We start from the raw sequence: 26,525 nt of genomic DNA on the forward strand, positions 1-26,525 counted from the left end.
AGTTTTTTCACGCAAACGGTGTCCCTCAGGCAGCTGTGAATGATACTAACTCACTAACTAAGTGAGCGGGCAATAGATGGCACAAGTTAGAGTAACACTGGTGGGAAGGTATTGTCTGCATGTTAAATAAATTAAAGCATTTCTAGATCTACAAGAGACAAATTAATAGGACTAAGCAGGGCAAAGACATATTTGAAGATATGTGGAAGGATAAAGCAGAGAGATTCAGGAAGGTTGTTTTAGATGGCAAGTACTGCAGAGAAGATGCTCAAACCAGCAAGTGTGGAAGCAAGACAGAGGGAACAGAGTAAGATTCTTGCTGTTCATTTACTAGGATAAGTGTACCCGAGCACCCATGTGACTTTAAAAAAAAAAAACAACCAAACAAACACACACACCCAAAAACTCCCAGACATCATAATCCTAACATGCAAATACAAGACATCTGATTGATGACTAAGAAATACTGGTGAAAACCCTTGGCGGGCATAAAGCCAGATTCTCTACCGCCCTGCACTTTGTATAGTTTTTTTACCCCCAAAGGCCTGGTCTATATAGATGAGCACCATAACTAGGTCGACAGAAGAATGCTTCCATCAACCTCGTTACCATCGCTTCAGAGGTGGTCTTCCAGTGACGGGGAGGGGAAAATTTTTTTTCATATCCTATAGGTTGCTATGCTGCTATCGCTCCCATTGGTAAACTTGGCCCAAATCAGTGCAAAATGCTAGTAAATCAGACTGGGAATATTTCACACCCAATCTGCACTTGTGTAAATGATTATACAAGGGACAGGGCAACAAGAAATCTGGCCCATTATTTTAAAGGATCTTATCTATGGCCTTGTCTGCATACAAGTTGTATTGCATTAACTATACCAGCATACAGCATTACAATCCCCACTAGCATGGATGAAGTTATTTTAGTGCATCATATTAAGGGGAATAGGTGTCCACATATGGGGATGTACTGTCATAACTACCTACCGGCTGCATCAGTTTAAAAAAAAAAAAAAAGAAAATTCATACCACTAACCAAAATTCATAGCAGTACAAAAAAATCCAGACCAGGCTCAACTTTTCATTCCTTTACAACTTGTGCAAATCAGAATTCTCCACTCCCACCACAATAGCTTGTATAAGTGTAAATGACTCCAAAGTGTATGTTTGGAGAAACCATCTAGAGCTCCTGGTGCAGATCCAGCGCAGAATGAAGTCCGAGGCACACGTTCTTTCTTTCCACTCTCTGTGTTGTGATTCATTCCTCAGCTAGGGAGCACAGGTCCTAAAAGTGAGGGACAGAAAAGAATATTTTATATTGATTTCTTTAAAAGGATTAAACAGAAAGCCTGGCCTGCTTGGAGCATCATTCTTTATACAGAGCCCACTAGTTTTCTGTCCTTCCTCTCCACTAGACTGAATATGTAGATGATAAAAATGGTAAGTATTTTCTGGAAAGAACCTAAAACAAAATGAACATCTTTATGTTTTGTTCAAAATTTTTCATCAAGTTGTTCTGATTAAATGAATCAGTTTCATTTCTGGTATTTTTTAAACTTCCCTTTGCTGGTAGAAAGGGAGGAGAAAAGAGGAAAAAAACAAAGAACAGACAAAAAAGCCTGAGCCAATATTTGTTTTGATGCATTTCATAAGATGAACATTTCTCACAAAAATGTGTTTCCTTTGAAAAGCTATTTTCCACCAGAACAGATCATCTGTAACATTAATTTAGGTTCTCCTGGCAGGTATGCACGGACGATGAGCAACTTGCATGACACTGGGTGGACTCCAGAGTCCCCAGTAAATTGTCCAACATATTTGAACAAAAGACCCAAACTCTTAGTGGTAGGTCCTGGCCTTCAGGCACAGAAGTTCTCTCTGTAGTAGTTGCTGATCAGCTGTGTAGATCCTGGAAAAAAAGGTTCACCTCACTTTCAATCACAGTCTTGAAGTTAGAGGGTGAAATCACCCATTGAACTAGGGCTCGGGAAATTAGAGTTTAGTCCCCAGCTCTACTTTGTGTGATCTCAGGCAAGTCATTTCACTGCACTGGGCCTCAGTTTCCTACCTGTAAAACAGGGTTAATACTTGCTTTCTGCTGTCCTTTGCCTATTTCAGTTATAAGCATTTTCAGGCAGGGACTGTCTGTAAGTGTGTGTACAGTGCCTAGGATAATGGGCCCATGATGACGGCTGAAGCCTCTAGGTGCCACCATAATAAGAGACTGGTCATAGAAAACACCAAATGAGAGCATGAGCCTACTGCTCTCAAAGGGATAAGACAGAGGGATTTGAAAAGAGAAGATGAAATGAGTGCAAACCAAACTAATGGCATAAAAACCTGTGAGTGATCCGATCCCACTCTTAGTGATACTGAGGCACTCGGTATTTTTTGTTTGCCTTTTCTTCACTATTTTAAGGGCTTATGTCTGAGAGCCAAATCCCAACCCCCATGGTAAGCAGCCTCAGGAAGTATTTTTGTCTTTACTCTTATGGTTTCAAGATTTTATGTCTCATTTGGTCCCAAGTCCTAATATGTCCACTGAGGAGGACAACTTGCGTCCCAATAACTTTGTGGTCACTAAATACTCGGAGGACTTTTTTGAAGCATAGGGTTGTTAACCTGCTGTTGTGACCCAATTCTAGCTTGGATAATTACATTCTGTCCTACTAAAATTTCCTCTGTAGTGTCAGCTGGAGACAGAATTCTTCTTTACTTCCAATCCTACAATTTGGCAGTCTGCTTTTCTGTGTACTCCTTAAAGAGCGGCTACTTTCAACTTCAGGAGAGTCTCACAAGCAAAGTTTGTAAAGGACTATGCAGTAACACTATATAAAGACTTTAAATTTTATAACAAACACACTGTATGTTCACAGGGCCATAAAATATTAAGCATTTTTGTTTTTCTTAACTAAATCAAATGCAAATTAAAAAAAAAGATAAGGCAGGATGTATCATCACTCAGGAGGTTAGATGTTAATTTGCTTTTTGCATAAAAAAAAGGAGGGGAGCATTACAAGTAAAGATGCCCTGGGTTGAGATTTTCAAGGCAATCTAGGGGATTTAGACTTTTTCCAAAGGAGCCTAAGGGAGTTAGATGCCCAATTGACAGTGTAGTGATTTGGGGGGTGTGATTCTGCACTGCACCTCTTAGAGGCACAGTACTGAACTCGCAGCCTAGGGGAAGTTGGGGATATGATGGCTTTGAGCTACATTTGGTCCCTCCTGATTTGGGGCTGCTCCAGGAGCCGCTTGAGGCCCACCTAAGTTACAGCAGCCTGTCGCCATCTACCTGTGGGCACTGCCCAGTGCTATGGATATGCAACTTTTCATAGTGCTGATCTTCGAGTTAGCATATGCTACAAAAACAGAATATTGCTCTTCAAATGCATGCAATATTACTATTCGCTTCCGACTGCAATAAAAATATATTGGGGAAAAAACAGATTTCTTCTGTCATTTCTATTTGGGAATAAAAGGAAACAACTTTAAACACACATGCAGCCCCTTTCATCAAAGTAAATCACTTTACAAATATTCAGGAGTGAAGCCTTGCAACACATGTGAGAAGCAGATAATTATTATCTCTATTCAGCAGATTGATCAATAAAACACAGAGGATAATTGACTTGCCCGAGTCGATAAGTTACTCAGTGGCAGAGATCAGGACTCCTGACCCCCCCCCCATTTCTAAAATTATACACACTCCACTAATAACATAGGCCAATGCTGAGCACTCTGGGAAAACCCCACCTTAACTGTGCTCCCTTTGAAGTCGACGATAAAAATCCCGTTGCTTCAAGTGAGAGTGGAGTTAGGCTAATAGTGAGTACTTCTGAAAATCCCACCCACACTCTTTCTTAGGTTCATCTTCATAGCCAGAAGCAGTGAGCCTCTGAGCCCAGGTCAACAGACTTGGGCTCACGGGGCTTGTGCTACCGTGCTAAAAAGAGCTACCCAGACAGCATTTTTAAGCTGTGGGTTGAGCCAGAGCTTGGCTCTGAAGCCCATCCCCCTCCCTCGGCTTCAGAGCTTGAGCACCAGCCCAAGCCACAACATCTATGTAGCTATTTCTAGTGCAGTAGTGCGAGCCCCACATCTGTTCACCCAAGCTCGGTGCCGCGGGTGGTGTAGATGTGCCCTGACAGGTTACTGCAGATTACCAAATTGGATCCTTTGCATCTTACCTGACTGGATTGAAAGGTCTCATGCTCTAGTAAGGTTTTGGCTGAAATTGAAACAAAGACAAACACATTAGAGAACAGCCCAATGGAAACAGCATAAAGCGAATGGGTAGAAAACAGAACCAAAACCTACCTTATTGGTGCTCATCCCTAGGGTAGAAAAGAAAGATGGGTCAGTCTGAATGTGGAACTATAGACACCACTCACCAGCCATAACCAGACAACTCAGTTACAGCTCAAGGTTTGGGCTTAGAGTCTCAGATGGTGTAAATCAGCCTGGCTCCACTGACTTAAATGGAGCTAGGCCAATTTACCCCATTTGGGGATCTGACCCGGTATTTCAATAGAACCCGGGAGTGCTGAGGCCACTGCCTGTCACGCTGACCTGTATTGTCTCATTGTTTCCTTCGACTTCCCCCATCAGTCTGTCTGTATCCATCTGTCGCCTCTGGTCTTATAGTTAGTTTGTAAGCTCTTTGGGGCAGGGGCTTAGCACAGTGGGGTCCAGATCTATGACTGAGACTCCTATGCACTACAATAATACAAATAAATAATGGGGATGCCAGCAAATTCCTTTCCACCCCAAAGAATGGTTTTCACACACTTTTTTTTTTTTTTTTTACCTTGGTAAAGAAAATACAACACTGCAACAAGACACCCAGCAAGGACGACGAATAGGATGACAAGGAGCCAAGTTGCTGAGGTAGATTCTGTCCATAAATAAATAAAAGAACAATTTTATAAGAACAACCTGCAGAGAAGAATAAACACCCTGTTGCTTCTTAGAGGACATAGATACGGTTTACAATAATGAAGCCATATTACATCTGTGTGTGTGTGTGTGTGTTAAAAACCAGTCTACTGCAGAGAATTAAAAACAAAAAACAAACCACAGCTGAGGCTCAAGAAACTTTTGGGGATCAAAATAACAATGATTGAGGTGGGATTTACGACCACATGGTGTTAAAGGCCGGAGATTGAGAGGAATTAATTATTAACCCCCAGGAAGTGCCCTGAACAAAGGTTATTATTGATATTTGATAGCTGAGCATGAAGGTGAGAGATGATACATAGGCACAAAGATTGCCTGGGTGGTTATTATTACTTCTACTGTCCTAAAACTTAAGGCTCACCAAACCACTCTCCACTCCTCATTGAAATCTCTCCAAGAGAGCCCCTCTGCTGTTGCCCAATGGAAAGGAGTTCAAAACAACATGGAAACACAAGCATACTCAGTAAGTGCAAGTTTTCTGAGCAAGGATCACCTTTGTTCCTACACTTTCTACTGCACCAGGCACACTGTTTTTCTTTAACAAAATCAATCAATCAATCACAGGGTCAAACTAGTCAGGAAGGGATTTCTATTCTCCCTCCCCCTAAAACATTGATTATAAATTAAGTTTGCTGTGCATTTTTCTTTGTTTTTTTGGTCAAAAAAGGGGCTGTTCTTGTTTTTTGTTTTTTTTTTGTTTGTTTTTTTTTTTTAAACAAAAATGGAAATATTGTCATGAGAATTTCTGGTTAGTTGAAAAAGCCATTTTCTGTCAGGAAAAATGTCAGGAGAAAATTCCTGACCAGGGGTAAGAAGTCAAGAAATCAATGCCGTTTCCTCTAGTGAACACCGTACCTGTCACTTTCACCGTCAGGCTTTTCTTGATTGGGTGCTTTAGGCTTTGGTGTTCCACCTGGCAGGCGTACCTACGCCCATCGTCCCTGCGGGAGGCCTTAAGCAGGAAGTAACTGGAGAAGCTGTAAGTCCCATCGCTGTTCTGCCTGTGACTACTAGAGACAACGTGAGTCACCACATGTGGGAGCATCCCTTGCTTCATTGGTTCCTGAAGCCACTGAACCTCGGCATCATGAGGGTAAAAGTGACTGATGTCACAGACCAGCTTGTGTTCGTCTCCTTCCACCAGAGACAGGACATCAGCGTTGAGGGTCACCGTGGGCTTTTCTGGTGAATAAAAAGTTATTACAGTGCTGCATCCAGATCCATTTAAAAATAAAACAAACTCAGCTATTAAAATGGCACCATTTAACGTCCCTCATTTCTAAAGGGATCACGGAGTCTAGCCCCCAAATTACTTCCCATCCACACAAATTTGGTTTCCTTTGCTTATATTGCTGAAAACTGTTTGCACCAGAAACACAAAATCACAAGACAGAGCTTCACTCCACCAAAGGAAGGAATCCCACAGCATTATAAAGCTTCCTACATTAATATATTTGTGTGTCCCCCTTATTTTGGGAGTCCCTGACCCATCGTGACCCACATTTAAGTGTTGGCTGGTTGAGAAGAATGGCATGGAACCATTAAAAACCCTTAGACATGTACTATCCACAGGCGTTAAGTTTATCACAGAAAAGGGAAATGACACAGGTACTAAGTGCAGAGGTCATCCTTTAAAGGAGCTTGCTGAACATGACCCGGCTGTACTGCAGGACTTGCCAAAGGATGCTCCATTGGCTAAAAAGTCAGCTGCCCTAGCTTTGTTATGGAAAGACAGACCTGGGAGAGCACAGACCCTTGCTTCTGGATCTGCCTCAAGCTCTTGCTCTGGTCTTGGGTCCCTGATTCTATTCCTTGATAGAGTTAGACATAGCAGTGTTTATCCCACAGAGACAAAATTAAAGGGTGGTGGGGAAAAAAGCACCAGATAGCGATCACATGGCAAGGAGATTGGATCCTGTCTGAGAGCCTCACAAATTCTCCCCCTTTGCTCAATTCCAGAGGAGTACTTCATAAATACAGAATAATACACAGCGATTGTTAAGTGATCACCCATCCGTATCAAGGCAAGTATCCTCTTATCCTGCTACATGAAGATAATACAAACTTTTCAGCATTGCTCAATATATTTAAAAACAATCAATTACCTACTATTTCCAGCTGGATATTCTGTGTCCAAAGAACTGACAACACCAATATTGAGCAAGAATAGGTTCCAGCATCTCTTACTCCCACTGTTCTTAGTAAGAGAGAAGCATTCCCCTTAGGGATCTCTGCTAGGAACATCTCAGCCCGTTTATCCTTGTGTTCCACCTGCCTGGTAGATCCATTGTAGGCAAATATCAGCTTTTTGTGTCCCCCTTTCTGCTGTAATATCCATTTGATGGTGACACCTGTGTTGTGATCGACTGAGAAAGCACAGCTGAGGAGGACATCCTTATTCAAGCCAGACTGGATTAGAGAGGGTCCTGTGCGTACCAAGAATACACCTGTAATACAGATGATAAAGCATCATTAGAGTGACCAGATTTTGGATCAATGGTGCTAAACGCAGTCAGAGTACAAGCTGCCATCTAAAGACTCACAAACCCGTACTACAGAATAAAGTTTATATATGGTCAGAGCAAGAAATGGGTACAATTCATCGCTCTGCCACCGACTTCTTTTGTGCCCTTGGGCAAGCCATTTAACTTTGCTTTGTGCCTCAGTTTCTGCATTTGAATAATGGGTACAACTAGCCTTCAATAATTCATAACTATGCTACAAGTCTTATGCAACGTTGTAGCCGTGTTGGTCCCAGGATATTGAGAAATCAAAGTTTCAAACCTCGTATTTAGCAGGGACACTGAGTTAGTTTCCAAGACCTGAAGAAGAGCTCTGTATAAGCTCAGAAACTTGTCTCTCTCGCCAACAGAAGTTGGTCCAATAAAAGATATTACCGCACCCACCTTGTCTCTCTACAAGTCTTAGTTAACTAACACTGGTTTTCGCAATCTAGATTTTCATGATACTAAATAACTAGGAAACATTTATAATATCCTTTAAAATCCTCAAGTGAAAGACTATATCTATATATCACTTCAGTCGAGTTATTCCCAATTTACACTGGGAAACTGGGCTGGCCGACCGACTGAAACACCCCCCCCCCCCAAAAGTTTAAGAGGCTATCTTTTGGCCATCAGAATCCCACTCCTGCTATTATAAAATTGAGTGAGTGAGTGTGTGAAAGCAACATGCTCGAGAGGGCTGAGCACAGAATCTGAATTCTATTTTCTGTTCTGCCATTAAGCCAATCTGCCTCCCTGCCGCAATCTCCCGTCTGAAAAGGGAAGATGATCCTTGACCTCACAAGGGTGCTTTGAGCATTAGCTAGTTAATGTCTCCATAGTGGTTTTGAATCCGCAAAACACTAGACATGTGCTAAATAATATTACAGACCATTTTTGTTATTACTTGCATTTGGGTTGAGAAACTGCCAGGTTACACTTTTCTGGCAATACAAGTTATCTTTACATCTACTTTCCAGTCCCTTTACCCAGCTACACTGGAGTCAAGTGGCATTAGCTGTATTGGCAATCCTAAGTATTCAAAAACCATGAGTCATTCCTCCCAGGATCATGAAATTGGCTTAAAAATTAAGAGATTTTTTTAAAAAAAATGAATACATTTGGTCTTTTTTATTCACCTTCTAGGTTTTGAGCCTTTAAGAGACACCAGATCTCTTTTTCAAATTTTTTTTGGCCGTTCAGAAGAACTGAGTGAGCCTGGACAGTGAGGCCCCGATCCTGAGCTGTGGCTCCGCTCTACTCGGTGCCTGTGAGGATGGCGGATGCTGTAAACCACCTTCTGGCAAATTTTTTGCCTGACTTTTTGTCAAATTTTCAACATTGTCTCCATAACGAGGGAGCCTAGAAACTTACTTTCTAAAAAAAATATATATTTGACTAATTCATTTATTTTCAAAAGGACTGTAGAGATTGTCTCTAATTCACAAGATTCCAGGAGCTGGGGCTTTAAGGAAAACACCAAATATCAGGACCCCCCCCAAAAAATCGCAGGAATCGGCGATACTCCCATTGTGTAAATAAGAATGAAACCCATTATTTAGATTATACACAACTCTAGCAAAGGTGCTTCTTCCTACTTTAAACCCACCAATGGGATATTTTAAAAATATCATGATGCTAGTTATTTCATAGACAAACTCACATTCTCTTTACAATGCCACATGGATACTGTAAAACTTAAAGTCCTCATTTGGACGGTGTAGTAGAAGTGCAAACTAGGATCATCATCATTTCATTTTTTTTGGATAGTCTTATTGTTACCTGAAAGATAAAATGTATCTGCATTGCCTTGAGAAACATCTTCAGGGAGTCGGATCTCTGCCTCTTTGCTGGCACTTGATTGTACCAAAAAGACTGTAACGGTGAATTTGTCATCCAGGTGCTTTATGGTGCCAGTGAACCATGAATCTAGTTTATGAAGTTGAGTTTGTAACCCAGGCCATAGGATCTGGGTGTTATCTGTAAAATATCTGCTAATCTTACATTCAAGCTTGTCAGTATCCTCATCCACGTGTTGGAGAATATCCAGTGAGGACTCTGCATGAAAAAATACACATGCACCTGTTAGAATCCCAGCTCCTCTTCATCAATGTTATGGAGAGAGTTGAACTATCTACGCACACCAGCCCAAACAGCAAATATGATGCAACCCTATTCAATCTCAGTGGTAATCCACTCTCAGCACACGCAAAAATAGCACGGAATTCTCCTCCCTAAGCCCCCAGTTTTACAACAGGCTCAAGTCTCTGCCTTTATGGACCCAGTTGTGAAGTTGTGGCTCTAATTTGGTTGTAGCATCTCAGGACTAAGATAAAGATACTTGTTAACGAATACCACTCGCATCTCTCCTTCAAGGCTAATTACCCTGGCTTTAGGAGGGGTCTGACAGGACAGAGCCTGATCAGGAGAAATTACACAGAAATCAATGGGAGTTACACCGGATTAATAAGATTTAAGTGAGATCGGCACGAGATCTACAGTTTTCAGCATCTTTGAAATGAGTATCACTGAGCCTGCAGACTGTCGAATATTATCAATATAAGCCAAGGAGCTTTCGGGCTTAAAGGGTGAAGCTCACCCCTGTACAGAGGCTTAAGAAGGACTTAAGCGGTTCACAGACCTCGTACTGGCTGAAAGAATAGCCAAAGAAACAATCAAATCAACAGATGAGAGACCAAGAAAACAGACAGATGTCCTGATTTCTAGAGGTCAGCTGCCGGGCTCATCTTGTCACAATGTATTTTACCAGTCCCCAGAAGTGAATGAGGAGATCCCTCCACGAATTTGAAGGCACTCGAGTGCATTGGGAAAAGCACAGAGTTCAGCAGACCGAATAATGGGATATTCTGGGAAGTGCCTTTTAGTCTGATACATTTTACGAACATAGGGGTATTCTTGCCCCTTGAGTTCTTTCTTTAATGCAGTATATTGTCACTGCTCTTTGTCATCCGCCATACACGCAATAGGTTATTTGTGAGCCACACAATAAGTCACTTAATCATAATCACACAATGTTATTTCTAAAGATAAACCCAAAGCAAACCCCCAAACACACAGGGGAATTTGGAACCTGGATCAAGATCTGAACTTTGCAGCTCAGATTCCTCTCCCACCATGCTCAGCTCTGCATGAAAGGGCTCCAAGAGGCACATCTTTTCTCTGAATCCTCCTACACTATTGTGACTAGTTCGAGGAAAATGTACTCTGCAGATCCTCCCTATGTTGTGATTAACTTTATCTGGTGATGATATAACAGCACAAGCTAACAACATTCCCAGAAGGATTTACCCTGGCAGATTTGTCTTCTCATTCTTGCAAAATGATTAAATATTCATTTACTAAGTGAATTTAATGCTGGTGAAGACTGAGGACTTATCTACACAGGGAAGGTAGTATGCAGTAAGTGAGGGTGTGAACTTAAAGTGCATTAGCTACTCTGCACTTACTCCCCATGTGGACACACTTAATGCAGTTTGGCTTGGAATGCTTCCAAAGTATATTAAGCTGATGTACACACAGGTGCTCTTAGGGTGCAGTAAGAGAGTCCACATGGGGAGTTAGCACTATTGTAGGGCCTTTCCCCGTGTAGGCAATCCCTGAAGTCTTATGTTTAGTCACATAAAACATCGTAGCCTGCAGTAATGCCCTACTGAAGTGCCTCAACCAGGAGCTGAAGGAAAGTCAGGTTCTGATCATTCCTTGCAATAGGGCAAAGCCAGCTCAGCTAACAGCAGAGGATCAGCCCTGCCCGTGCCATCCCTCTGTGGTACAGAGTTGCCATAGCGACTTCTAGGCTATTCTCATCACAGCTGCCCTGGCACACAAAGCATGCCCCAGGCATGTGGCTGCGGGAAAGGGAGCATGGTCAGGACAAGTTGGGGCAGTTGGTACAAGGTTGACCAACCTTCAGAGTTATTTCCTATTTGAGTCTTTGGGCTGCTCTGGGTTGTGTCCAGGATTGGTCTGTCCCCAAGAAGGCCCCAGTGCCAGAAGGCAGTTTACAGCATCCGCCATCCTCACAGGCACTGAGTAGAGTGGAGCCACAGCTCAGGATCGGGGCCTCACTGTTCAGGCTCACTCAGTTCTTCTTTACGGCCAAACAAACCACATATATCGGTGGCTCCCTGACATGGGCACTTGTCCACTAGAACCTGGGACATGACCCGCCAGCCAGCCACCGCTAATTGCAGTCACTGTGACCCGAGGCACCCCTGTATTCAGACTCTACACACTACTGCTGTGATTTCGGTACCAAATATGCCTTGTGAAATATTTGAAAACCAACAACCCCCTGGTAATAATATCACTGTAAATTGTATGTAACAAAGCTGGATGTGAAATTATGAATGATATTACACTTCGAAGTGTGTATCACTGACATTACACTTCGAAGTCTGTGATTAAAGGGTATTTAAGTCAGGCATGCGGGGGGGGGGGAAGGGAGGGAGGGAAGAGTTGATAAACTGTTTTTTTCCAGATAAAGACAAGAGGCTGACACCGCAAAGCAGGTATGGCTCAAATTCAGTGGGCTATTGATTTGGTTCAGAAGTTACAACAGGAAGAGATACTTTGGAACCAGCCCCAGCTTTATTTTTCAGAGCTCATGGGTCCTTTATTCAGCATGAACTAATGAAGGGGGGCTTGAACTTATGGAAGGATCAATTAAAAAGGTACCTTGAACTACAGAGAGACAGGGAGCAGACCCCTAAGTTATCCTCCCGTTCAAGGAGGCAAAAAACCCACATGATTTGATCTCTGTGATGGATCCTGGCCAAGCCAGCCTGTAAAAAGCTGGAAAGGAGACAGGTGGAGGGGTGGTTGTATTTTGTCATCAGGAGAGCTTTCTCCTGGCAACAAAGATCTGCGGCTACACTACAGACCTTAGAGCGGCACACAATGTAGACATAGGCTAAATTATAGGCTTTAAAAGTGAAAGGGCACATTCAATTTGCATGTAACCATCTCTACCTTAATTTCCGTTACTTAGTACCACTTAATCCATGCTCTTTGTGTGAATAAACTTGTTTTGCTTTCATTATAAATCCTCAGTGCTGGGTAAGTGCAGTGAAGTCTGAGCTCCTAGGAAGCTGACAAATTGGAATGTTTTACGGTCTCTGTAGAAGCAATGAACCAAATACTTTTCTGGTGAGGGTCCAGTAGAGGGACCAGACCCTGCAGGATGATGGGTTTGGGGTGAATTCAGGGCTGAAAGAGCCTAAGGTCGGCCTGCAAGGAGTAAGCAAGTTGGGCAAGGCCAGTGTGAGGCTTGCGGGCTGTTGGGGTTGTAGCTCCAGACAAAAGCTGCACAGCTAGCCACAAGACACTCAGAGTTACAAGGCAAACAGTGACTGACCCCTTTACTGGTATGGGTGAACCCCAAAATGTCCCCCAAAAGGTTTCCATGTCCCACTGACAATTACTCCCATCTGGAGTCCTTTTGCCCCCCACAAAAGGGAGATGAACCAATAATACTTCAAACATCTAAACAGTTTAGCAGATACACAGATCTGGGCTGATTTGTGAAAGTTACGCAACATAGCTGCTCTGCTCCCTGTTGTATTTAGAGTCAGATCAGTTGACTTGAGTGACAAAACAGGTTCATCATAGTGATTAAGGATTACAAAATAACATGACTAAAGTGACAGCAGAACCTCAGAGTTACGAACACTAGAATTACAAACTGACCTGTCAACCACACACATCTCATTTGGAACCAGAAGTTCGCAATCAGGCAGCCGCAGACACCTCCCCACCCCCACCCCCACCCCCCAAAAAATAAAAATAAAAGCAAATATAGTAGAGTACTGTGTTAAACATAAACTACTAAAAAAACAAAGGGAAAGCAGCATCATTCTTCTGCACAGTAAAGCTCAAAGCTGTATTAAGTCAATGTTCAGTTGTAAACTTTTGAAAGAACCACCAAAAAGTTTTGTTCAGAGTTACAAACATCACAGAGTTATGAACAACCTCCATTCCCAAGGCGTTCGTAACTCTGAGGCTCTACGGTATGTATTTGGTAACTCCCTTTCCTTAGATTTACCTTTCTACATAGACCTGTATCTATATACCTGTAGATCTCATCACCATGGTAAACTGAATGACTTCATTTCTTCTGCTATATTTTCAAAATGCTGCATTCGATATTCTGAGAATAGACGGGGGAATCTATCGAAGACTCTTCAGTCAAACACACTAAAAATGGACCCTCTCATGTCAAATGCATACGGTATAGATCTTCACTCCACTGTCATTCTTTCACGGAAGGAAAGGCTCATCCTTCTGTTACGTTTCTCTCTTGTAAAAATATTTGCTGAAACAAGTCAGGGTGCGTGGGCACACAGAAAACAGTCTGACATAGATCAACACCCCCTTGTCGGTAAACAAACGACTAGCATAGCATGCTTAGTTGTAGGATGTTATGCTGACATCTGCTGGCCAATTTAGAATATAGCACAGCATCTACTCATTTAACAAACTACCAGGGGCCTAATTTTCCCCACAGCAGGACACAAACAAGAACTCATACTTTGTGTCTTGCAGTGGGGAAGTGGGGTCCCCAGCTGAGAAAGGTGGACACTACTACTCATATATTACTTATTTATACTATATATTCAAATGTTGTTAAATATAAGAATAGCCACAGATCAGCGGGTCCATCTAGTCCAGTATCCTGCCATCAACAGTGGCCAACACCAAATGCTTTAGAGGAAGGCTCAAGAAACCCTGCAGTACGGAGTTATGGGATAGTCTATCCCTCAGGGAAGATTCTTCTTGACCCCTAAAAGTAAGAGGTTGTTTTATGGCCTGACGCATGAGGATTTTATTTACATAAGAATTTATTGTTACAACTCTGCATATTCATATTCATTCAATCCCTTCTGAATCCTGCTAAGCTCTTGATCTCAACAAAATCTTGTGGCAATGAGTTCCATAGGGTAAGCGCCTATTGTGTGCGCACACAGAGAATCAGCATAGCTGGAATGCATAGTAACAGTTATCATTAAAGTTGACTAAGCATTCCCATTCTAAAGGGCTTTATTTCTGTTTGTAACTTTCATTTTGCAGAGAGGTTTTCCAGGTGTGGTCTCTGCCCAAGAATGAATTTTAAATTTGAACAATAACAGCTCAGCCATTTTTGATTATGAAGGGGCTGAACACATATACTTCTACTATTAAACATCTTCGGTGTGTCTTTTAAAAACATTTCTAACACTTCATTGGGAGAAGTTTGACATTTAGCAGAGAGCATTAGGATTAGCATCCTAATTTGGAGACATGTCTCTTGGTGGTCTAGTGAAAATGCATTCTTCTTTGGCCTAATTATAAGGGATTAAAACACTGTGCTTTGATCATATGCACTTATGTTGCCTGAATCACTATCTCCCAACCTTCTACTGGCAACAGCATGTGCACAAATAAGTAAATTTGGGCACAAAGATCTGAAGGTGTGTATGGAACGCGGAATGGCTCTGAAGATGCCGACTTATTCTGTATGATCTATTAATGCATGTACTGAGATAGGTAGGAATCTACCTTCATGTGTCTGATTGTCTAATAGGGTCTTATTAATTATTTCCCGGTTGTTCTCTTTCTCACACTCTAAGTAAAGTAATGCGCATGTGGCATACCCCTCTTATCAATCTGTGGCATAGCCAGCTGATGCATCTATGACAAGACATGCAAGCTCCTGCTTCGTATCAAGTCTTTCATTTTGTATTTGCTATCCAGCCACTCCAAAGCAACAGCAAGCTAGATTTGCAGAGGAGGACACTGAAGATTTTAGTAAGTGAACACGATGAGAGAGAACAAGGCCCACTGATACTTTAGCTCCTGACAGGCTAAGTAGGATATATACTCATGCACTTGAATTCCAGCTCCAGCTCCCCTACTGACTTGCTGTGTGGCTTTGGAAGATCACAAGAGTCTGTGTCCCTACTGGAAAAATTGGGGTAATATTCACCTACATCCCAAAGGCGAGGGCAGAGTGAGCAATGTTTGCAAAGGACTTTGTGGGCGTAAAGCGCTCCAGAAGTGTTAAGTATAACTGTACTCCACAGCAGGCTGACATGGGAACTCTACAAGGAGAGAGGATATGGCCTCAGAGATAGGGAAGCTATTGCCTGAATCAGAAAGGCCCCCCTTGTACTAAACAGTTGATGATGATGACTCAGGCTGCTAATCTGGACAACCTGCTCCACCCACAGTGATGGGAAGACAATGCAAGCATAGCAATACACCCAGTTCTCTTTGTGGGGGGGCTCCAACCAAGTGCAAGCAATAAACAACCTTACTGGCGAATTGCTTTTGGCCATCTCAAAGTATCACTGGCTTCCTGACAAAGGTGGATTAACACCAAAAACCACTCCAGGTCCCCCCACTGAGATCACCCCCAGGGTCCGATCCGTGTGCAGCATTCCAACATTTGCGTGCCACCATCCCTGAGCAACCTGTAGGACAACCCCCAGGCAAGATTTGTCTGCCAACCTGCCCAGAGATTGGGGACCCCAGTTTTGGTTGCCTCAAGCCTCAGTCTGCAGCTACTTTACAACTCCCCCAAATTTGCTCATATGCCTGATCATCTAAACAGATTACTCACCTTGTACGATAAACATGAGGGTATCAGCAGCAGGAGGATTTTCTGGGTGAGGTCTCTTGGTGTCCTTTGATTCAGTTCCACTCAGCAGGAGCCAGGCATTCTGTCTGATGTACTTGAAATCACTTAACAATGGGATTGTTTCAGTTGTCTCAAACAAGCAGGAAAGCTGCCAACTTTGACTAGAGGTTGAACCTGCTGTTGCAACTCCATTATGGTGCTTTAGGATTCCTTCAAGGCAATATATGCATAAATGCATTAAAAAATACTGTTGATCTTTTAATAATAAAAAAAATACCCCTTAAGCTTTATTTTCCCAGGTGAAAAAAATGTAATACATTTAGCTAACACCGTTTCTACACAGTTTTAATGGCTCCATTTGGTCCGTAGTATCTTGAATATTACTTTTTTTGAGGGTGAAGGGCCATTTTTCTGCATTATAGGAGTACAAGAAACTTTGGGCTCTTTATCCATAAATCTTTTGAGGGGAAAATAACAGAAGATATCAAATGTTCCCTGAGCAAATACATTTTGCTTTTTGGTCACAGAACATAATGTAATTATTAAGTTCTATTTAAACTACGGTTGTAGTATGAAATAAACTATTAAGATGGTGTATATATATAAAAGTTACAAACGCAGCACATTAACCCAGACACACAACATTTTTCTAGCAAAACCCCAAATCATGCTTCATTTCAAGTTTCATTAATAGCCAGTATTGCAGGCCAGACTGACATCAATTCAGACAAACCTAGCCCAAGTTTTGAATTTGTGGTTCAGTTTGTTGGAATAAATGAGCTAAACTTAGTTGTTATGTGGAGTCTATCACAAACCTGGGCAAAATAGCAGTTTTGGCTGAGTTTCACTTGGAGATTTTGGGTTCATTTCTATTTAAAAAACCCCTTAAGGCTAAGGTTTTAAAGTGAGACTCATTAATTTTGGATGTCTCAAATTGGACACCCCAAAATTGAGGTACCCCCAAAAAATCACTAGAGACTTCTGAAAATCTTAGCTTTGTTTTTGTGTCATAGAAATCTAGGCTATTTGGATCAGCAGCTTTCTGCAGTGAAACCACCGAGAGGCCAACCAGGATAATCTCATCTTTACAATGGGACAGAAATCATCACAACACCCAACAGTCTCTGGCAACAACGGATCAAGAATTTAGCATATAAAGTGATTCAGTCTCATTTTACATAGCACTATAACACATGCAAATATACTAGGTGTACATACCAGTGCATAGGAAGCAACAAACTGCCGTGTAAATCCTACAATTCATAACGGAGTTGCTGTAGGTACAGAGCCACCCTCTTCTTGTCCCATAACTTTCAATTCTCTCAGTTCCACTTTCATTTCTCTCAAAGAGGCAGTTGCAACCTCTGCAGGGTGGGACTTCCTGGTCAAACAATCATCATAACAGCTGGGCCAAATTCTCTACTAGCATTAAAGCCAGTGAAGTCAGTCGAGTTATGCCAGCAGAGAACTTGGCCCACTGAGAGGTAAAAGAGTGGATATAGCTGCCAAAGAGGAGCTAAGATTTATTTCTCTGTTACAAACAAGTGGCAGCAAGTTCACAGCAATGTGCTGCAGTCACACTTGATAGGAGCTTCTGGATTCCCCCTTATTAACAAAGGTTGGGTGAGGTCTCCTTAGCACCGGCTGTGATAAGTACCCTCCCACAAGGAGCAGAGCAAGAGACAGTATCCTATCCAGCTCAAAAATCATACAATTGATTTAAAGATTATGAAATTTTAAAGATAATAGAGGTGCGGTACTTTTTATTTGCCGTCTGGTATTGCAGCATTTAAGGTCATGTTTCCAGGTCTTCCCCCTTAAGCAGGAGAGCTAGAAACTTAAAACAAAAACAAAAGCTGAGATTCTGAGCCCACTGCCAATATTGTTGCATTGTTTCCTTGCATTCCCCCATCTGTCTGCTTCCATCTGTTGTTTTTTGTCTGACACTTAGACTGTGAACTCTTTGGAGGCAGGGACCACTGTGTTTGTACAGTGCCTCGCACAATGAGGGCCTGGCCCTGGACTAGGTCTCCTACACGCTACGATAATACAAAGAGTAAATAATTTTCAGGTTATAACCTGAATCCAGCAGCTGGGGCTTTAAGGAAAACACCAAATAGTGAGACGTGCCAAAAAAAAAAAACGGGTGTGATAATGATGATCTGATAATCTGGGATTAGTCAGTATAGATTTATGAATGGCTTAAAAATGTAAACGCATGCTGCAACTTGACGTACTCAGTGATAGCTTTTTGATACTGATGGCTCAGTAACTGCCAGCCTTCTGGTTTATAAAGATTCTAGAGTCATGGACCATTTTTTATTAATACCGTGAACAATAATGGGATAAAGGAAAGAGGAGAAAAAAAGCTACAGAAAGAGTATGTTGTAAATGACCCATTGATATATAGTCTAGTATTAGATGATAGGGGCGTAGTCTTTAGTACTGAGTATTTAGGGCTCACGAAAGGTATTAAATTGATAGCTTGGAGGGCTGTAATTTTCTACCCACAGTACAGCAGAGGAAGTGGCAATGAATGCATCTCCATTTTTGCCAGTCCTGTGCTGCAGCAATAAGCCAAAGGGACCAGTTCTAAGTCTGGTCCCTTTACAACATGTCGCAATGAACAAAAAGGAAGTGTTCTTCAACCGTGTTAGCTTAGCTGAGCACAACATGATTGAAAAGCCCGGTTAAGAGGTGTTACCCTGCTTCTTACCAGGGTTTTCGACTGTGCTAAGAAAATTGCAAAAAGTAACTGGAAATAGGGAATTGCCATCTAATGGGGTTGTGCCCAGTGAGGCCCCACAGGGATCTGTTCTCAACCAATTATCTGGAAGAAAATATAAAATCATTGTTGGTAAAATTTGCAGATTACACAAATATTGGTGGCACGGTAAACAATGATGGAAATGGGTCAGTCACACGACCTGCATTTCGACAGAACTAAATTCAAGATCACACAATTAGAAACAAAGAAAGCAGGTCAAACTTATAAGATGGAGGAGTGTATCCTGGAAAGCAACAACTCTGAGAAGGATTTTGGGGTCATGGCAGACAACAAATTGAACGTGAGCTCCCAGTGAAATCCCGTAACAGAGACTGAATGCGATCCTTGGATGTATAAGTAGGAGAAGGGCAGTAAAGATAACTGGATATACACCATTAGTGACATATTTACAGGAATACTGTGTCCAGTTCTGGTATCCACACTTCAAAACGGATGTTAAAAAATTGCAAAGCATTTTGAAAAGAACAACGAGAACAATTCGCAGTTTGGAAACGATTCCTTACCGCAAAAGACAAAAAAAGCTCCAACTATTTAATTTCTCTAAGGGAAGGTTCAATAGTGACTTGAATACTATCTATAAGCAAGGAACATCTTACGGATAGTAATGGTTTTTTAAACTGGCAGAAGATGACAATGACAAATTCAGATTAAAAATAATATCATCTAACAGTGCTTTTCAACAGCAGATCTAAGAGTGCTTTACAACAGTCAGTAGCATGATTCTCATTTTACAAATGGGGAAACTAAAGCACAGAGGTGAAAAACAAGGCACACCTTTTTAACAATGAACATAATTAACCATTTAGACAACTTACCCAGGGAGGTGGTGGATTCTCCATCACTTGGAGTCTTTCATTCAAGACTGGATGGTTTTCTAAAAATATATGCCATAACTCACACAAGAAGATAGAGGCCTGATACAGAAATTATTGGGTGAGGTTCTATGGCCTGTGTTATACTAAAGATCAGAATAAGAAGTTTTAAGGCCCAAAGGAACCAATCTATGAATTTACACCAGTTGAGAACACAGCTCACCATGTATGAGCATTCCCTTCTAACTCTAATATTTAAACCTCACAAGTTTTGCAGTAGTTATATCTTTCCTTCCTAATTAACTCCCCCTTGCACACACAAAATCGAAACTGGTTGTTTTTAGTCCAACACAGGAGAAATGGGTTTATTTCCCATGCCCCCCACCTCAAATTTCAATTAACAGGATATTTTCCTGCTGTGGAAATAGTGCAAGTTTCTATTTATTTGATTTCAATAGTAAAAAACCCCCACACATACCAAACAACCCCTCTTCCCCCACCATTAAGAACTTTGTTATTACACAGTAAAATACTTAAAACATTTCAAAAACAATACATATTCCTTGATATAGATAAACCAGTAATATGTTAAATAGTCATCTGATTCTCAATTACTTACTTACTAGACCATATAATTTTGACAACACATGAAAAGGTTAAAGGCTTACACAAGGAACAGAATCAGATTGATTTTTAAGAGGCTGACCCAGCAAGGAAACGAATGACCACAACTCCCACTGATACTAATGGGAGTGAGGGTACTTACCATCGTACAGTCACCTTGCAGGGCTGGGCCTTGAGCTGAGATTTTCAAAGGAACCTAAGGGAGTTAGGTGCCAAATTCAGGCAACCTTTGAAAAATTCCAGCCTTCATGTCACTATGCCTCGGTGTAGCACTAATGGGTTTTGGGAGAGAGCTGGGTTCATCTTCAATCTTATAAAAAGAATGGCTGAAATAGGATCTTTGGGAGAGCAGAGAGAGAAGACAGATAAGGGATGAGTTACTCCAAAGGAACTAAAGATGAAGCACCAAGTTTACGGTGTGTTAGGATCTGGGGTTATGGTTTGGAACCTTCTCTACATAAGAGTTTATAGCAGTAGGAAATAAAAAAAACCCTATTGTGCTTTTCATGTTCAAACCACTTCACCAAGATAAAATTACATAACCCTCAGAGAGCCCATATGAGGTAGGCATTTACCCCCATTTTATAGATGGGGAAATGGAGGCTCAGAGAAGTGCAGCAACTTGCACAGCTTGCCTGGTCCTTAGACTACAGCTCTGTAACAATAGGTACTATCCAAAACAGTATTTTCTGAAGAGCACTTAAAATGTCACATTACGAAAACGCTGCCAGATTCACCATTGGTGCAACGACTTCTGCTTAGTAAAGTGATGGGTTTGGCCCACTCATATGGTCCGCTCCATTCTGACTGGTTAACCATGTGAATTGAGTGCACACACATTTTCACATCAGTAAGGTGGAACCTCCTTCCGGGAGGACAGGGTTGTCTTCATTTACTCTTCTTTAGTCCACTTCTCTGTTCAGGCCCTTCTGCCCTTTTCCTTCTCCAATCACAGATCTCTGAGTAGCTACATGATTGGCATTTCCATGCTTCCTCAATTTCCACTCCCTGTACCTCCCTTTGTCCTTTCCAGTAAGCAAGGTAGTACTGTGCTCTCTCTCTCTCACCTTTTCTTCTTCAAACTGAACCACCTCTGTCCCGAGCAGGGTGTTACTTTCCTGGTGGCTGTATTCGATTTTCAAACAGTCAATGCTGGGGATGTCAGAGAGTGTCATATTTAGATACATCAGCTCCAGAAGGTCCCCAAAGCAGGTTACCGTGAATCCTATTTTCTGAGCGTGTTCCTTAATGTGCGATCCCAGTGGCTGCTCCGGCCTCAGATGGATGTGACTTGTGATAACATCTGGTTTCAGTTGTCCTTGCACCATGGCATCAAAAATGTATTTATACAAACAGATCTGAAATGGGGGAAGAAAAAAAAGATAATTAAATAGATAAATAATAGATAATAAACAACCCACTATAGCAAAATGCGTTATAGAATGCGACAAGCTGGGTTGTACTCCCCTAGGCTATGTCTACACTTACAGCTAGGGGTGGGAATCCCAGCTTGTACAGACATACTCCACTTTCACTCACCTGAACTAGCATGCTAAAAATAATAGGGCAACACCGGCAGCAGTGGCACAGGTTAGTCGCCATGAGTATGTACCCTCCAGGTTCAGAGGGGTTTGGACTCTGAGCGGCAGGCCCAATCTGCTGCTGTCCACGCTCCACTAATTTTAGCTCAGATGAGAGCAAGCATGAGTATGTCTGCACGAGCTGGGAATCCACCCCTTCGCTCAGAGGTAGGTATAGCCTCAGGCTTCACTGGAAACTTCTGCCCTAAACCATCAGGCTACTCAGTGCAATACTTCCTTGGAAGCTGAGTGTATTATACATAGAAATGCCCATTCCATAAGGTTATATGTCAGCTCCAAATAAATGAATCGCCCAGGAAAATGTGGAGAAGCTAGTAATAGAAGTTATTTGCATGTACATTTTTAGGTGTAAATAAAGTGTGTTCAAAATTGAGGTGTGAGTCTGACAGAATGAGTCTTAATCAGCTGAACTTTAAAAGGTGGGGTTTTCACAGCTGCCCTAATTCTAAACAGGAAGCAGGCAGCCAAATAAATCCTTTAGGCAGCTTTGATGATACACAGTTGAAAGCAGATCTCAAATTACATGAATAGGATGCACTTGTAATTAAAATAAAAACTTAATGTTGCACAACCAATCCAAGTGCTGTGGGATTTGATGGCAATAGTTTAGTAGGTGACGTATGTCTCTGCAAGTCAGCATTGAACCAATGATCTGGGGGGCCATGGACTGCTGGAGTTCCATCTTTTGAATGAGATGCTAAACCAGTGTCCTGACAACCTGTCTTTAAAGATCCTAGGACACTTTTCCCAAGAGAAGGGTTGTTAACGCTGATGCCTGGTCTGAATTCCAGTTTGGGTTGTTACACTCCACCTACATGGAGTTCCCCTTCTAGATTCAACTGAATACTTCCCGTCCTAACCAGCTGTGTAAAATGGTGGCTGGCTTTCAAACAGCTGTTCTCTTTCATTCCAGAGATGGCTGCAATTCACATATAATTTATACAATAATCTGTAGAATGTTTTTGGTGTAAGAGGAACAATATAAATACATGGTCATTACATTACACTACTTCTTTAGGAACCCATCAGTCGCTTGTTTTCTGAACCCGCACGCAACCACCTGGAATACAAAATGGGATACCTGTACATTTTATGAGGCTCGCATGGCTTTTGATTGAAGATTTAAGTAACACTGCAGACTTCTTGGAATTGGACTACAGATGCATTTTAAGAATTTGTATTTAGACACCTGATTAAGAGAATCCTTGCATGACTCCCCAAGGAGTTTCAGTTTTAATAATCTAAGGTGGTTATTAGAAATTCAGGCAAGGGAATTTAAAATATATATTTTTGTCTTGACAATCTCTAATTGTTATCCTTTCAAGCTAGCACAAGGATCACAACAAATTCTTATATATAAACTTTCTCTCTCTCTGACACACACACACACATACCCACACCCAGTAAAACAAAGATTAAAAAAAATTATGACAATACCTTTTGCCTTCCTACATACCTGCTTGTAGAACTGGAATCACAGAAAGAAGATTCAGTATTTTTATTGCCCATGAATCTTCCTTGCTGGTCATAGGTACTTTCACTACATCATGAACTTCTAGTTCTGGTTTCAAAAGAGATAAAACAATTATTATTTTTTATCACAGTCCTGCCTTGAGGCTGCAACTGATCTCTGGGTCCCATTGTGCAAGGCACCATGAAGCATGGTAAAAGAGCTTCAGTGTAAATAAACAAGATAGACAACAGGTGGGAAGGGAATCAGGCACAGAGATGAGTACCCAAGGGTACTCAACAGATCAGTTGGAGAGCCAGGAATAGAAGAACCCCTGTCTCCTGACCCCCAGTCCAGTGCCCTCTCTATGAAAATAACCACCAATGTTAGAAAACGGTACAAAATTAGGCTTCTTTCCTCGACCCTGGTGCAATATATCAATCCACTGAGGACTACAAGGAACATTTTCTTTTTTCCAGGGACACCCGTAAATTAAATATAGTCCAGAAGTGGGCATAGTAGGATAGTTAATGCAGTGTCTGTTATACTGCTCTTTAATGCAAGTATATGCTTTTGGGTGGCTCTTATGAGACTAGAAGGTGAAACTCGGCTTGCTGTTATACCTGTGCATCCATGCTGACATCAATAGAGTTGTACAGGTATAGCTGTGGGTAGCATTTGACCCAGCACATTACAAGTAAATGAATTTGTTCACAAACATATTAAAAAGAGAAGGAGTACTTGTGGCACCTTTGAGACTAACAAATTTATTTGAGCATAAGCTTTCGTGAGCTACAGCTCACTTCATCGGATGCATCCGATGAAGTGAGCTGTAGCTCACGAAAGCTTATGCTCAAATAAATTTGTTAGTCTCTAAGGTGCCACAAGTACTCCTTTTCTTTTTTGCGAATACAGACTAACACGGCTGCTACTCTGAAATATTAAAGCTTTACAAAATCTTTGCAGAAAACATAATGAAACAATGCACTGTATAATAAACTACACAGAAGAGGCTGGGGAGAAATAAAACAAAATAGAAGTTTTTACTGCAGCATCCCGGTTGTGTTACCTCTTGCTAGATGTATGCTCTTCCCTGTGTTTAATAACATGACTGTCTCTGGTGCCTGCAGCTGAGGGAGCTACCTCCCATAAACCATTTGTTGTTCACACCAACTCTGAGTGGACAAATCAGTCACGCAAAGGTAGTTCAGGTCATATTTTTCCAGGGGAGTCTGTGCTCTCTTTCTTTTCACCCTCCTGGATTCCAGAGGCAGGTCGCTTGAGGAGTTTGGCTTTCCAGAGTTTCTATAATGAAATACCTTAATTGTTTCCCCCCCTTCTAGAGTACTTTAAAAATACAATTGTTTTGCAGTTTGCATGGTAAGTTTCTCCGGCAAAGCCACTAGCACAAAGATGAAATAGTAAATTGATGAGCAATATCAGTCTCTCTTTAAAGTCTGTGCCAAGTTAGGGACACATTGGTATAGTTCCTACTGTCCTCTGTGAAAGCCCCATTAAGGAGCAGTCGTTTATTTTCAGTGAGCATGAGCCAGATTAGGGCAAGTTTGGACCTGTCTCACACCCTCCCATGGGAATGTCCAGCTCAGCCCCGGGGCAAAAGGAAAGTCTCCCTGAGTTAGGAATCCAGATGCTGGGAGCAGGGAACAATTGCTTGGATGGAGATTTGATCTTCAGGACACCTTGGGGAGGCTACAAGCCTGGGCTCCCCCCCAGCCCTGTTTAAAGCAGGGGGCCAGTTCGCTGGCCCCTGCCTTCGGGAGCGAAGGGGGTACAGGACCCTACCCTGCTGTGGCAAGCACCCAGGATGCACCCCAATTTCGGGGCTGCTTCCCAGAGGCCTGGAGGGGGGAGGTGCAGCTCTTCTAGGAGCAGCCAAAGAAGGCCCCCTTCCCGCAATGGGAAGAGCCATTGCAGGCTGGAATTGGGATGTAGCATGAGGGGGGTAAGCTCCGGGAGCTGTCGCCCCTCTAGGCTTGGGGGGGGGCGGTTTACAGGCGAACCCCAAAGCTGGCAGGGGGGGTGCAGCGCCTACCCCGGCTGCAGCGTGTCGTCCCCCGCCTCCTTCAGCAGCCGCAGCAGCTCGGAGTCGCTGAGCTCGCCAGGCTTGGAGCCCGGCCCCGCCATGGACGCTGGAATCGCAGCCCCTGCTCCACTTCCCCCTGCGCGCTGGGGCGAGCACGGCTCGGAGGAGGGGCGGGGGGCTGATCTCCACCCCCGTCCCTTCCCTCCAGCTCCAGTCCCCTGCCATGGTGTTCTCCATCCTGCTCCCCTTCTCTCGTCCCATCCCCTAGGACCCAGCACAGCGGAGACCGCAGAAATGGGCATGAATAAGGACCAGTAATAAAGACACGGGGTCAGCACCCAAGCCCCCTGAGAAGCCCAGCCCCAGCAGAGGCATTATGCATTGTATCCCGCCCCCCAGCAGAGGTTTCTGGCTCTTTTACTCTTCACGTCCAGCTTGTCCAGCCAATATCAGGGAATGGAAAGGCAGGGTATTGTACCAGGCCACAGGCTGTATTTGATATTAAACTGATACTCCCCCCGCATTTAGCAAATCCTGATTTGGCCTTCCTCAAGCAGCCTCACCAACTCTCCTGAATTTACTGCGATCCTGGCAGCATGGGGTGTCTTTTGTAAAGCCCCAGCTCCTGGATTCATGGCCCTGCAAATCCGCAGATAACTGCTTTATATCCACGGACCCATTTTGGGGGAATTGCAGATACAAATTTTTTAGCCGTGGAGGGCCCTAGTCATGTGAATACGTGAGAGTTTCATCTTTCATTAAAAAAAAAAGTTTCTAGCAGAAAAAAAAAAGCTTGAAATTGTGATCCAAGTGCACTCTCAAGGCTCAAAAAGCAGAAGTCAAAACAATATATATAGAGGGTTCACCTCATTTGTTTTAAAAGCTCATGCTTTTTTAAGCCAATCTCATGATATTTTCATAGATTCATAGATACTAAGGTCAGAAGGGACCATTTTGATCATCTAGTCCGACCTCCTGCACAGCTCAGGCCACAGTATCTCACCCACCCACTCCTACTAAAAACCTCACCTGTGTCTGAGCTATTGAAGTCCTTAAATCATGGTTTAAAGACTTCATGGAGCAGAAAGCCTCCCGCAAGTGACCCATGCCCC

General features: G+C 42.5%; 2 protein-coding genes across 3 annotated transcripts; both read right to left on the reverse strand.

Moving 5' to 3' along the window:
* Nucleotides 1-146: 146 nt before the first annotated feature.
* On the reverse strand, nt 147-17,456 carry LOC119844475 (tapasin-related protein-like). Of its 2 annotated transcripts, XM_038375292.2 has the most exons (9): nt 17,313-17,456; nt 16,077-16,304; nt 9,242-9,517; nt 7,061-7,402; nt 5,811-6,137; nt 4,807-4,893; nt 4,317-4,333; nt 4,187-4,227; nt 147-1,284 (listed from the first exon to the last, which is right to left on the reverse strand). In XM_038375292.2, exons 1-8 carry the CDS (start codon nt 17,356-17,358, stop codon nt 4,213-4,215), a joined length of 1,338 nt encoding a protein of 445 aa, XP_038231220.1. In that variant the 5' UTR covers nt 17,359-17,456; the 3' UTR covers nt 147-1,284; nt 4,187-4,212. The 2 variants fall into 2 exon arrangements, with proteins under 2 accessions (XP_038231220.1, XP_043355683.1); XM_043499748.1 differs by lacking the exons at nt 16,077-16,304; nt 17,313-17,456 and adding an exon at nt 13,549-13,779.
* Nucleotides 17,457-21,540: 4,084 nt separating this feature from the next.
* EXO5 (exonuclease 5) lies at nt 21,541-25,568 on the reverse strand. The gene is given in 4 exon segments (XM_038376161.2): nt 21,541-21,676; nt 23,376-23,480; nt 24,439-24,674; nt 25,423-25,568. Coding segments are annotated over 4 exon segments (447 nt in total). The 5' UTR covers nt 25,515-25,568; the 3' UTR covers nt 21,541-21,662.
* Nucleotides 25,569-26,525: the final 957 nt, after the last annotated feature.

This window comes from Dermochelys coriacea, chromosome 17 (assembly GCF_009764565.3).
Source record: "Dermochelys coriacea isolate rDerCor1 chromosome 17, rDerCor1.pri.v4, whole genome shotgun sequence".
NCBI lineage: Eukaryota > Metazoa > Chordata > Testudines > Dermochelyidae > Dermochelys > Dermochelys coriacea.

What these genes read in the sequence shown, in the direction of transcription:
- LOC119844475 (XM_038375292.2), bottom strand. Translation starts at nt 17,358, where the DNA reads ATGAATTGTAGGATTTACACGGCAGTTTGTTGCTTCCTATGCACTG. An exon ending in CCTCATGTTTATCGTACAAG is followed by an intron (nt 9,518 to 16,076) that starts GTGAGTAATCTG and finishes TTTTTCATGCAG; the next exon opens with AGTCCTCACTGGATATTCTC. An exon ending in TATCCAGCTGGAAATAGTAG is followed by an intron (nt 6,138 to 7,060) that starts GTAATTGATTGT and finishes TTTATTCACCAG; the next exon opens with AAAAGCCCACGGTGACCCTC.